We start from the raw sequence: 12,368 nt of genomic DNA, 5'->3' as shown, positions 1-12,368 counted from the left end.
ATGGTGGGAGAGTCCATGAGGCGCAATCAAAACTTTTATTGCCAATACCACCAGGACCACGGACATACCACGAAGAACTGCAGGAACCTCTGGAACTACCTGGACCAGCTAGTCCGGGAAGGAAAGCTGAAGCACCTTCTGCATCATTCCAGTGGTCATCAAGGCCAGACCCATCAGGAAGCCCAGAGGGATACTGCCCTAAGGCCACCCGCAGGGACGATCAACGTAATCGTGGCCGCACCAAGAAGAACAAGCACGCGCCCTTCACGAGTGTTATCGGTGGCTCATCTGCCTGCCGAGGAGTCCCAGCCAGGGCCGAAGAGGGCTAGAATGAATTTTCATCCTATCTTGAGTTTTTCAGAAGAGGTCAAGATCGGAACCATCCAACCCCATGACGATGTGCTATTAATCACTCTCAGAATCGAGGACTACGATGTGAAAAGAGTGATGGTGGATAGCGGCAGTACGGCCGAGATTATGTACCCTGATCTCTACAAGGGGCTGAAGTTAAAACCGGAGGACTTGATGCCCTATAGCTCTCCTCTGATGAGCTTTGACGAGAAGCTGGTCATTCCAAAGGGCATGATTAGGTTACCCATCCAGACCGGCCTAGAGATAGTGGAGGTGAACTTTATCGTGATGGACACCTACTCCCCCTATACAGCCATTGTCGGTAGGCCCTGACTCCATACCTTAGGAGCTATTGCTTCCTCATTGCATCAGAAGGTGAAATTCCCGTCAGGGGACCAAGTTCTCGAAATCCGTGGTTGCCAATCCACGGCAAGGCAGTGTGTGGTGGCCATCGTCTCACATCGGCTCGATGCGGAGTCCTCAGCCTCTGCTGAAAAGAATTTATAGCAATCAAGGGCCCCGGTTTTGCCCCCTGATACGGCTGCCGAGAAGGCGAAATGCAAAAATCTAGAGGAGGTGGTTATTGGTGGTGACTCGGAGAAGTTCTTTTGAGTAGGAGCTCAGCTGCCTCTTCAGGAGAAGGATGAGTTAATTGAGTTTCTCAAAAGAAATATTGATGTGTTTGCATAGGATACCTGCGATGCTCCCGGGATCGATCCAGCCTTCATCTGTCACCATCTCAATGTCAACCCGACCATCATTCCCAAGAAGCAACCACCCCGTCGCCCATCAAGAGAGCATGCCAATGCGATTAGGGACGAAGTAACGAAGTTTAAGCATGCAGGGGTTATCAAAGAGGTTTTTTACTCTGAGTGGTTGGCCAACACCGTGATGGTCAAGAAGAAAAGCAGAAAATGGCGGGTTTGTGTAGACTTCACAAACCTAAATAAAGTATGCCCAAAAGACCCGTTCCCCATACCTCGGATAGACCAGCTGGTGGATGCAACAGCAGGCCATCCTCGGATGAGTTTCTTAGATGCCTTTCAAGGCTATCATCAAATACCACTAGCACTGGAGGATCAGGAGAAGACAGCCTTCGTGACACCAACTAGGAACTATCACTACAAGGTGATGTCGTTCGGTCTGAAGAACGTAGGGTCCACTTATCAATGGATGATGACAAGAATGTTCGAGCTGCAGTTGGGCAAGAGCATCGAAATCTATGTCGATGATATGGTGGTGAAGTGTAAAGTGGTGTTCGAGTATTTAGGAGACCTTGGTAGCACCTTTGGTGTGTTAAGGAAACATAAGCTACACCTAAATGCTTCCAAATGCTCATTTGGCGTAGGATCAGGCAAGTTTTTGGGCTACATGGTTACTCATAGGGGAATTGAGGTTAACCCTGACCAAATTAAGGCTATAAATGATCTAAAACCACCGCAAAATGCAAAGGAGGTCTAAAAGCTTACTGGGGTGATCGCAACCCTTAATCGATTCATTTCCAGGTTGGCGGATAGATGTAGACCGTTCTATCTCTTGATCAACAAGTGGAAAGGTCTTGCATGGTTCTCGGACCCAAACCTATGGGGAAACTAGCTACTTCAAGAAAAATCTAAGTACTAGACAGAACCAAGGTCTTGCATGGTCCTCAGACTCAAACCTATGGGGAAACTAGCTACTTCAAGAAAAATCTAAGTACTAGACAGAATCAAGATCTTGCATGGTCCTCGGATTCAACCCTATGGGGAAACTAGCTACTTCAAGATTCGTAAAAGTTGTAAATATGGCCTAAGTACGCGCTCGGTACCTCGGATAGTATACTCGACCCCTGCCCCCTAAAAATGTGGGTAAACGCAAACTAAGCGTCCCCTTAACGCCAGTGAGTTAGAATTTAAAGTTTTAATTTCAAATATGATATGTACACCCGCTAGCAATATTGTATATGTAGAGTTCAAGGTTTAAATTGGTAGGATCATTTCTTTCAAATTAAAGTTCACCTTCTCTCATACCTTTTGTCAAGCAATTCATGGATGGATGGTGTCGTTTTATTACCAATTGTTTAGTTCAATTTTTTGATAATTAGGATTGTAAAGCTGTTCATGAACAATGCCGTTCTTACCCATCAGGATAACCAATTCACAAGACACAAGGTTCACAGTAATAGCAATAGCAGTAATGACAATAAACACATAATGTAAAAAAAAAAAAAAAAAAAAAAAAAAAAAAAAAAAAAGGAAGAAAGGCATTTCATACATTTAGTCTAAAAATTTAATTACAATGATTCCAATGCCCTTAAAACAAACAAAAAAAACTAACTAAAAACCCAAATTAGAACTAATACAAAAGTTAGCCGGGTCATCTACTTCTTCAACTTTATCTTGACCCCTTCCTTGGGGAGCTGAGCAGGAGTGACCTCAGGACCTTTGGAGGCATCACCCGGAGGAACGGTCTGAAGAGGTTGAACCAAGAGAGCTGGCTCCTCGGCATGGGGGGCCTAAGCACTAGCTGTAGACTCGGCAGCCTCCTGGGGTGCTTCAGGATTTAAATTTCCATGTGTTTTTGTCGCCCCAGGAAGCTCACCCTTCTCGGTTGGCTCATCAGGAGTGGTTATAGCCAGAGCAGCCTCAGGCTGAGCAGTCTCAACCTCCTCTGGAGCACTCTCAACCTTCGAACTGATAGGGGCGGTTTCCCGGATGGCCGGAGGGTAGTATACATTCTCCACCTTCCACAGATCGGATGAAGCCTCAACCCGAGCTTGTTTTAGGGATTCGTTCCAAACCTGGGAGCAGTAAAGCCTGCATGCCCCAGGGACTTGAGCCTTGAGAGTGGCCTGGGTCTCAACCACTCCCAAGTCATAAGCCTCCTCCTCAGCTTTCTCCTTGGAGCTCTTGGCCTCCGTCCTGGCGAATTCCGCCTCTGTCTTAGCCCTTAAGGCTTCATCCCTGGCCTATTCCGCGACGCTTTTGGCCCCCTCTGCCTCGGACATTTTCTTCTTTAAATCATTGATCTGCTCCTTGGCAATCTTTAACTAGTCCTCAGCTTCAAGTGAGGGCCTCATCTGGTCCTCTGCCTATTTTTGGGCACCGACCAAGCCTGCTTCAGTGCTATCCCTGTCCTTGGTCATCTCCTTTAGCTCCTCCCTGGCCTTTGAGAGATCAGCCTCAAAGTTTTTGAGGGTTCGCGTAACATCCACGCGCTTGTTACGCTCGAGCTCCAAGGACCTGCTCTGCTCCTTAGCATCCTCTTCCAGCCTATAGGTGGCCTGGATGGCTTGCCAATTGAAACAAGGACACGGTAAGTTGGAAATCAAGGAAAAAACATCAACAGAGTCACAAGTGTTAGAAGCCTTACCATGCCCAAATACCTCTTGATGTTGAGGAAGACCTCATGCCTCCTCAGATTCCCCAACTCGGCCATATCAGTAGGGAGTAGCAGGGACCTTTCCAACGCATCGGCCACATAAGTGCCTTCACCGCCTTGGAAGTCCCTTCGGGAGGCATTGTCCATCAATGGCTCCCCGTGGAGCATTGGGGCAGGAAGCTAGGCCTGGGGCGCAGATTGAGCATCGACCTCTTTTCCCTAGCCTTGATTCCCAATCTTTAATTGCTTTGAAGCTCGTGGGGCTTCATCCTCCTCTCGAGAGGAGCGAGACTTCCCCCCATCCATGGGGTTCTTGCCTTTGGCAACCCTCTTCCTTTTAGGATCGGTGGGCTCGGGCCCGAGGAGACATGGTCGATTGGGGGGGAGGAGGAAGTCTGGATCGTGGAGATAATGGCTGTAGCTGGGCGGAAGATGACCTGGTCTGGGCAAGCTAAGGCTGGGGTGGAGGAGGAGGAAGCTTGGATTGTGACTTCCCCGGCGTGTCCTTCCCCGGCTGGCCCTCAATCAGGTCGAACAGGCTAGTCGGGGGTTTTCTCTTAAAGCCCATTTCAGCTTGAGAAGATGTCCTTACTGACAGGAGATCCGCTTTGGTCAAACCAGGGTCGCCCAAATCACCAGAGGGATCCTCGGACAGACTGACTTGGTCAAATACACCAAATTCTTCCTTGGGCGGACCCAAATCACCCCGGCCTCCGCTGCTTGGTGGGATGAAGAAGGGCCTACCAACGGGATGCCTTCCGGGACGAGAGATCCTTCGGGAAGCACAAACCCATGTTCTGCTACGGTGATTTGTTAAAACCAAGGGTTATTAGCTCTGATCACGTGCTTCGGAGCGGGGAGCAATTTCTGAATGGGATCGTACCCTAGGATCTTATGAACGGCCCTGACTTGGTTGTCAGTTTCGTTTACAAAAACTGCCGCTTTGAGAATAGTCTCTAAGTCTCCCCGGTTGACCAAGTGAAAGTGTCGTTCAAAGGCGTGTGGATCTGCAAAAAGAAAACACATTCACAGTAGTAACCGAACGATGCAAATCATGATGACACAAAAGATTAGCCCTCTCCTACTCTCAATACCCCACCTGGTTCCCCCTCCTCTGTTGGGCAATGAGGGCCGTCAAGCCACTCCCCAGACACAATGAGAAAGTCCTTGTTCAACCCCTTGCTAGTCTCGGGGAGGCACTGAATAAGTCGAACCTTATCGTCCCTCGTCTTCATATAGTAGGATTTACCCCTCAGGTTTTGGAGGTTGTAGCACCAATTTACGTCATAATGGGATAACCTCAACCCCATTTTCTCATTTAAAGCATCCACACAACCCAGGATCCTAAACACGTTGGCAGCACACTGGGTGGGAGCTAGCCAGAAATGCCTAAGGTAATCCCTCATCACTGGACCCATAGGGATTCTCACACCACCTTCTATAAAGGCAATTAGGGGAATCACCACTTCACCCTCTTGCCTCCTAAAATGTCACTCCCCTTCCTCACAATACCTCAAACCTACATTAGGAGGTATCCTATAATCGGCGATAAATTTTTCCATTGCCTCTTCGGACTCAACCAACTTTTTTAACTTACCCATCCCTAGAAACGGCTAAAAAGACTCAGGGAAGGGCGAAATAAGGAGAGGAGTAAGAGGAAAAGAAACTTAGAAGAGAGAAAACGCGAGTTAGAGAGAAAAGAAAACTTACAGAAATGAGGAAAAGCTCCTCGGATAGGCTTTTTATGCTGGAAAGAGACTTGAGTTTGATTGGAGGTTTAACTGAACTCAAGATATGTGCGCAAGAACTCTTGAGTGCAAAAGTAAAGAGACAAATCAGTTTAAATGGGTATTTATACCTCCCATTAAAAGTAACTGTGCCGGTTTTCCCGCTCATAAAGTTAAGGAAATCCCCACTGTTAGATTACCATCGCATCGTCGAACGTGGGAAGCACAAAGCCGCCAGAATTTAATAAAGATGCGCTTCGTATACTAAGGCGCTAGGAATGTGCCTTAGACAAGTGAAGAGGCTCTGGCATTGATGGAGGACAAGACTTGACAAGCCATGATAAAGGCCCGAGGACACCAAAACCCTCATCTCCGTTCGAGGAGCCGGACAGTAGGATTTTGAAGGGCTATTGTGGGGCCAAAGAATTTGACAACCCCGGCCCACTTTATACTAAGCCCAAGGCCCACGTCGAGGAGGAAAAAATGGCCGAGGACGAACAAAGAAAGCCCAAATAGCCTAGAAACGTTGCCGAGGACGATCTTGTTCTTGGCATTCCAGATCCCAGAAGGAAAGAATGGCACGCCGTCAAAGGCAGCCTCCTAGAGCGCCCCCAGAAAAAGGACAAGTACAGTAGGACACCCATGGGGGTATGGTGTAGGAGTAATTCAAGGAGAAACTGTCACCTCCACATTAAATGCACCCAACTAACGTTCTGGCCGCATTAATGAGGAAATAACCCTTGAACAGTGCGGTCTTGGTTGCCGCAACTCACAGAGGTTTTAGGAAGGTGGTTGATGGGACGAGCACTCGAGTAATGACTTTCATGATCAATAGATGGAGGGCCAAGATCGATTGGAAGGAGATATATAATGTGAGAGATCCTCCAAGAATGGGGGATCGAAAATCAGAAGGAAAAAGAAAGGAGAACACAGTAGCAAGGGGCATGACCTTGGAAACCTTTGCGACCTAGCACTAAAGAAAGAAGAAGAACACTAAGTCCCTCGGATGAAATGCCCAAGGACAGACTTTTTCATACTTTAATCCATGTACTTGTTGTTCAATCCATTCATAATCGTGTCTAGTTGTTGTAATCCTCACTAAAACCTAGTTCTAAAACCCATTCTCTATAAATTTATTGTATTGGGCTAGTTGGGCTTGAGTCCACTCATCTAGTAGCACAAGTGCTCAAACCCAGTCCCTACAGAATTATATTCCAAAATTTAGAGCATGACAAAATCAAGTGCAGAAAATATGACAATTTTCATAATACAATTTGAAAAATATTTTATCAACTAAGGTTGTTTCAAACTTATGTTAAATAGAGTTGTTACACATTAGGACATAGTTATATTTGCATATTTGACATGATACTCAACTCTTGAAGATTTTTTTTTTTTTTTGGTTGAGAAAAACCTCATCAAGAGTTGAGTTCCAAAAAGTGGCTATTTTCTAATATAAATTTATAAAACAATGTTATTTTGTCATATAATTCAAACTTAGAAATTATTGAGAAAAATTATTTGATGACAAAGAATTTAAAATCAAAATAGATTTCAAGCCAGAGGACATGCAGTAAGAAGAATCAACATCAAGGCCCTAGGACCTTGATGTGTCTTTTTGAAGCCTTGAGAAGAGGACCTTGGCTGACATATGGGAAAGCCAAGGTCTATGTTCAGATTTCCAGCAAAAGCCATTAAAAAATCCAACAAAACCAGGTACTATCTTTGTAACCCATGGTCCAAGCCCATGGGATCCCAAGTTGGTAGTAAGGGAGAAGTGGTTTGGTTGATAAAGGAGTGATTTCTGGTGAAAAGAGGATCTCGAAGGTTTTCCTTGGTTCATATATTTGCTTGAAATGCATGAACAAATGGAAAACTCAGTTCCTCCATGTGCATGACATCTCCCCACAATTTCCTCTCAATTGTCATTTTCAATCAAAGATATCATCCATTGCATTGAGTAGCCCACCCACTCCATTAACTTTCCAAGAATGAATCTTTCATCTGTAGCTAAAGCCAAACACCCCTTTTGAGTTATAATTGCCTAGTTAAGCTAGACCTTTGCCCAATGTACTTTTTCAGGTTCAGAGGACATGGTTTTACCCAGCAAACCAAGGGCGTCATTGCCCGGGGTACCAGACTATGTCTACTATAAAAGGAACACTAAAGTATAGCAAAAGGGGAGGAAGAGGGATTTAGATGGAGGAAAAATGAGAGAGTTTAGAGGTTCAAAAGATATATTCTTAGAGCTTTAAGAGCCCAATAAGGGAGGGGAAAGAAAAAAGGACAAAACAAGAGAGAGCCAAGGAGTAGGAATTCATCTCATATTCTTGATATTATTCAAAATATCACTTAGCCTCCAAAGAAGCATATGCCAAAACACGCACACATCAGATATCACTCTCTCCCACAAAATACTCCTTACTTGACTATCTTAGAAGGCAATGCCCAAGCAAAGCTACTTACACTTGAGTTCCAAATCCCACAAGTCTTGTGCAAAAGCACTAAGTCTATGAGAATTGGGGCCAAGATCCTCGTGGCTAACTCATTCTTATGAATTTCATTTACATATATGTATATGTATTAAAATGTATATCCTAATATGAGGAACTAACAATTATTTAAAGATATGTGTATTGTATAGTTGTTCTTGTGCAGGACTTATAAAGGTAAGGGGAAATGACAAAAACTCCATTGCATAATAAACATGGAGAAAGATCCTATAGTTCAAGGAATCAACATTCTGGGTTCCATGGATTACAGGTCTAGTACATCTGGGAACCATGACATCACGTTCAAGGTACCACGACTTCACATTCGGGGTACCGCGACATCACGCTCGGGGAACCAAGTGAATGAATTCTTTTAAATGTTCACACAATAAAATATAAGCCTTAAATATTCTATTTCAATCTCTATCTCATTGTGAATATTATGAATAATTATTTTATTTATTTCATAAGAGTAAAGGGTCATTTTATGACACTAAAACACTTATAATGATATTTTATTACTTAGGAGGAAATCACATTTTTGCCTTGAGAAGCTTTATGTGACTTGCACATAAACCAGTTTATATAACGACCCCAATAGGCCGCGGAGAATTGGACCCAGTCCAACCATCCATCCTTGGAGGCCCAGGATCCCTTGTTATCAATGGAGTTGGGTACTTTCCAAAAAAGGAACCCACATTTAAAGGTGACTCCACTGGGGACTAAGAAAAAGGAGAGGGAAGAAGCAGTCCCTTCGCAAGCATGGCCTCAAAGCTAGGAAACACCAAGAGAAATGAAAGTTCCTCTTAGTGCATTCAACATCAAGATCCCAAAAGTGCAAGTTCCTCTAAAGAACGTCCCACCGAGGGACTCTATATGGAATTGTTGGGACTTCCCAACACAAGATAAGTTTTATGCGCCATTATTTTCTCCATTTTATATTTTGAACATAATGGATCATTACCCTACTCTTTTTTTAAAAAAAAAAAACAAAGGGTAAAAGGGGTCATGTAATAATATTTAAACAATCATGATATTGTCTCATTGCTTTAAAAAAAAATGGAGAAGTTAGACAAAAAAAAAAAAAAAAAAAAAAAAAAAGATTGATGAAATGAAGATCGTATGAGCTACAAAAGCAAAGCAATTGCCTCACATTCTGGGGCTGAAGTATTTTAAAAAAAAAATCATAATATTGTTTCATTTCTTTTGGGGGGAAAACAAAGGAGAAAAGAAAGAGAAGTAGTTGAATCAAAGAGGCTTGATGAAATGTAAATTACATAGCAAAGCAATTGCCTCACTTTCTGGGGCTAAAGAATTTTGCAGCAACTTGATAATAACATCATATGACCCAGGTTAGTAAAATGGACAAGTTCCTTGGCTTTGGCCGTGGATCTAGCAAAATGGATTAATTCCATGATCCTAACAAAGCCTAGGAGATCTTTGACTCCAGGAAAGTAAAGCCTAGGATATCCTTAATCCCAGCAAATTTGAAGAGATCCTTTATTCTAGCATGGCCTAGGAGATCCTTGACTCTAGGAAAGCAAAGCCTAGGAGATCCTTGATCCCAGGAAAGCCAAGGAGATCCTTTATTCCAGCAAGGCCTAGGAGATCCTTAATCCTAGGAAAGTAGGAGATCCTTGATCCTAGGAAAGCCAAGGAGATCCTTTATTCCAGCAAGGCCTAGGAGATCCTTGATCCTATAGAAACCCAATTTTACAACTTGCATTTAACCAATCGGTAGATCTTTATATTTGTGATACAAAACATCTTGATGTTCTAACGATCATAATGGTATATCATGGGTTTTGATCGAACCACCTGATCAAAAGTTATCATACAAACAATTTTCAATAATCATGGCTCGCCTACATGATGGGCCTAATCACGTCCTATTTTAAACACTTAATTTTGATTGTTTCTCACAAGAATTAATTTAAATTAATTAAGTGTGATTTTTATTGGATTTCATTTTATTTCATTAATAATTTTTTTTTCTTTATGGCATCTTATCTGCTCTTTTGAAAATTTTTTGGAGATATGATCCATAGCCACGTCGGACTGACTGAGTCAGACTCAGCCATGAAAGCCCATCGACCCATTGGGTTTGCAGAAGCTAGAACACAAAAATTGGGTCTATGGTGGGAATTTTTGGACCTGGGGTTCTTAGGAAGCTTGAGAAGAATGAGAATTTCAGAGTTGTGTGTGAGTGGAGTTGAAAAAAATAAAAGTGGGTTTGGTTTGTATGGGACTGTAAGCTCCATTGGTGGGTTTTGATTGAGGAATTTCTGGCCATGGGCTGGATGAGACCCACAGCAAATGGGGTGCCGTTTTTGGGTTGTAGAAGTTGGATGTGGGTGGTTTGTGGCAAATGGGTGGTCTGAGGAAGGAGATCGACCTCTGTTCTAAGGAAGAAGATGGCTATTGGTTTGTGGGTATGGGGGGTATGGTGGGTTTTAATTGAGGAATCTGTGGGTCTTTATGCGATGCAATGCTCTGCTGTTGGTTTGCATCGGGAGGCAAAACATCGGGTTTAGAAAAGTTTTATTACGTTTTTTTTTTTTTTTAATATTGTGCTGACGTGAAAAATTGTGGGAGTTTCAGAGGTTTCAATTATATATAAATAGATAATTACCGCAAAAGTTTTGATAGACTTAGTAACAGTGGGGAAGAAAGATACGTCTTCAGGTCTTCGAAAGCTTGTTGGCACTTGGTCGTCCATTCAAATGATTTCTTCAATGTATGGAAGAAAGGTAGGCACTTATCTGTTGCTCTTAAGACAAACCTGTTTAGGGCAGCAACCTTACCGTTCAAGCTCTGTACCTCCTTGACAGTCTTTGGTAGGGCTAACTTCATTATGGCCTGAATCTTGTCTAGGTTGACCTCAATACCCCTTTGGGATACCGTGAACCCTAAGAATTTTCCTGTCGTTACCCCAAATGCACATTTTCCTAGGTTCAATTTCATGTTATAAGATTAGAGGGTGTCAAAGGTCTCTTAAAGGTCATTCAGGTGGTCGTCCTCCCATATGCTTTTTACCAACATGTCATCCACGTAGACCTCCACATTCCTCCCAATCTGGTGTGCGAACATTTTGTTCATCAGGCTTTGATATGTAGCGTCTGCATTCTTGAGTTCGAATGGCATCACTTTGTTACTGTCTACTGGTAGTAATTCTTCAAGTGTTTTGTGTTCCATGGGCGCTGCAGCCTTTGTCCGTCCAGTGTCTCTAGGTGGTAGGTCCCTTTCCTATGCCATAAGGCAATTCTGTACGGTCCTTCCCAATTAGATCCTAACTTCCCCTAGGAGGTGTCTTTTATGGCACCTATCACCTTTCTCAAGACAAGATCTCCAACCTTGAAGCCCCTATGCCTGACCTTGGAGTTGTAGTGCTTAGCCATGAGATCTTGGTACCGTGCTAACCTTTACTCGGCCGTTGCTCTGACCTCGTCCACTAGATCAAGCTGAACACGTAGTGCTTCGTCGTTCCTTCCCTCGTCATGGTTTTCTACTCGATAGCTTGTGAGTCCCACTTTGACCGAGATGACTGCCTCGCTTCCATACACAAAACGAAACGTTGTATCTCCTGTAGGTGTCCTTACAGTCGTCCTGTAAGCCTATAGGACGCTGGGTAGTACTTCAGGCTAGATACATTTTGCCCTCTCAAGCTGAGTCTTGATGATTTTAAGCAAGGATCAGTTCATAACCTCAACCTGTCTGTTGGCTTGAGGGTGGGCAGGTGATGAGTAGTGATTCTTGACCCCTAGTTGTGAACAAAAGTCTCTGAATGCGTCGTTGTTGAACTGCTTCCCGTTGTCTGAGACCAATACTCTAAGTATACCGTACCTGCAAATGATGTTCTTCCATACAAAGCTTCGCACATTCCTTTCCATGATGGAGGTCAGGGCTTCGACTTCTACCCATTTCATGAAGTAGTCTATTCTGACTACTAGAAACTTCAACTGTCTAACCGCTGTTGGGAACGAACTCATGATGTCCAACCCCCACTATGCGAAAGGTCATGAGGCCGTTAATGGAGTGAGTTCTCCCGCTAGTTGCCGGATGAGGTTGGCAAACCTCTAGCACATGTCACAGGCTTTAACATATGCAATGGCATCGTTCTGCATGGTAGGCCAGTAGTATCCTGCCTGGATGAGTTTATGCACCAACGATCGAGACCCAGAATGGTTCCCACAAACTCCTTCGTGGACCTCTCGCATTACATAGTCTGCCATTTCGAGGATGAGACACCTCATATACGGTCTAAAGAAGCCCCTTTTGTATAGAACGCCTTTAATCAAAACGAAGCACGCTGCTTGAACCTTCAGCTTCTTTGCAGCCTCCTTGCCTTCAGGCAACACTCCGTCCTTCAGGTAAGAGGTTATTGGTGCCATCCAATAGCTCTCGGAATCTATTTCCTGCACACTGATGCCGTCTATCA

The 12,368-nt window shown here is 43.9% G+C and overlaps 1 protein-coding gene across 1 annotated transcript; it reads left to right on the top strand.

Moving 5' to 3' along the window:
* Window positions 1-684, top strand: LOC126708316 (uncharacterized). The gene has a single exon (XM_050408113.1). It carries the CDS (start codon window positions 1-3, stop codon window positions 682-684), a length of 684 nt encoding a protein of 227 aa, XP_050264070.1.
* The last annotated feature ends 11,684 nt before the right edge of the window (window positions 685-12,368 follow it).

This window comes from Quercus robur, chromosome 12 (genome assembly GCF_932294415.1).
Source record: "Quercus robur chromosome 12, dhQueRobu3.1, whole genome shotgun sequence".
In the NCBI taxonomy this organism is placed as follows: Eukaryota; Viridiplantae; Streptophyta; class Magnoliopsida; order Fagales; family Fagaceae; genus Quercus; species Quercus robur.
This window is presented reverse-complemented; position numbering and strand designations above follow the sequence as displayed.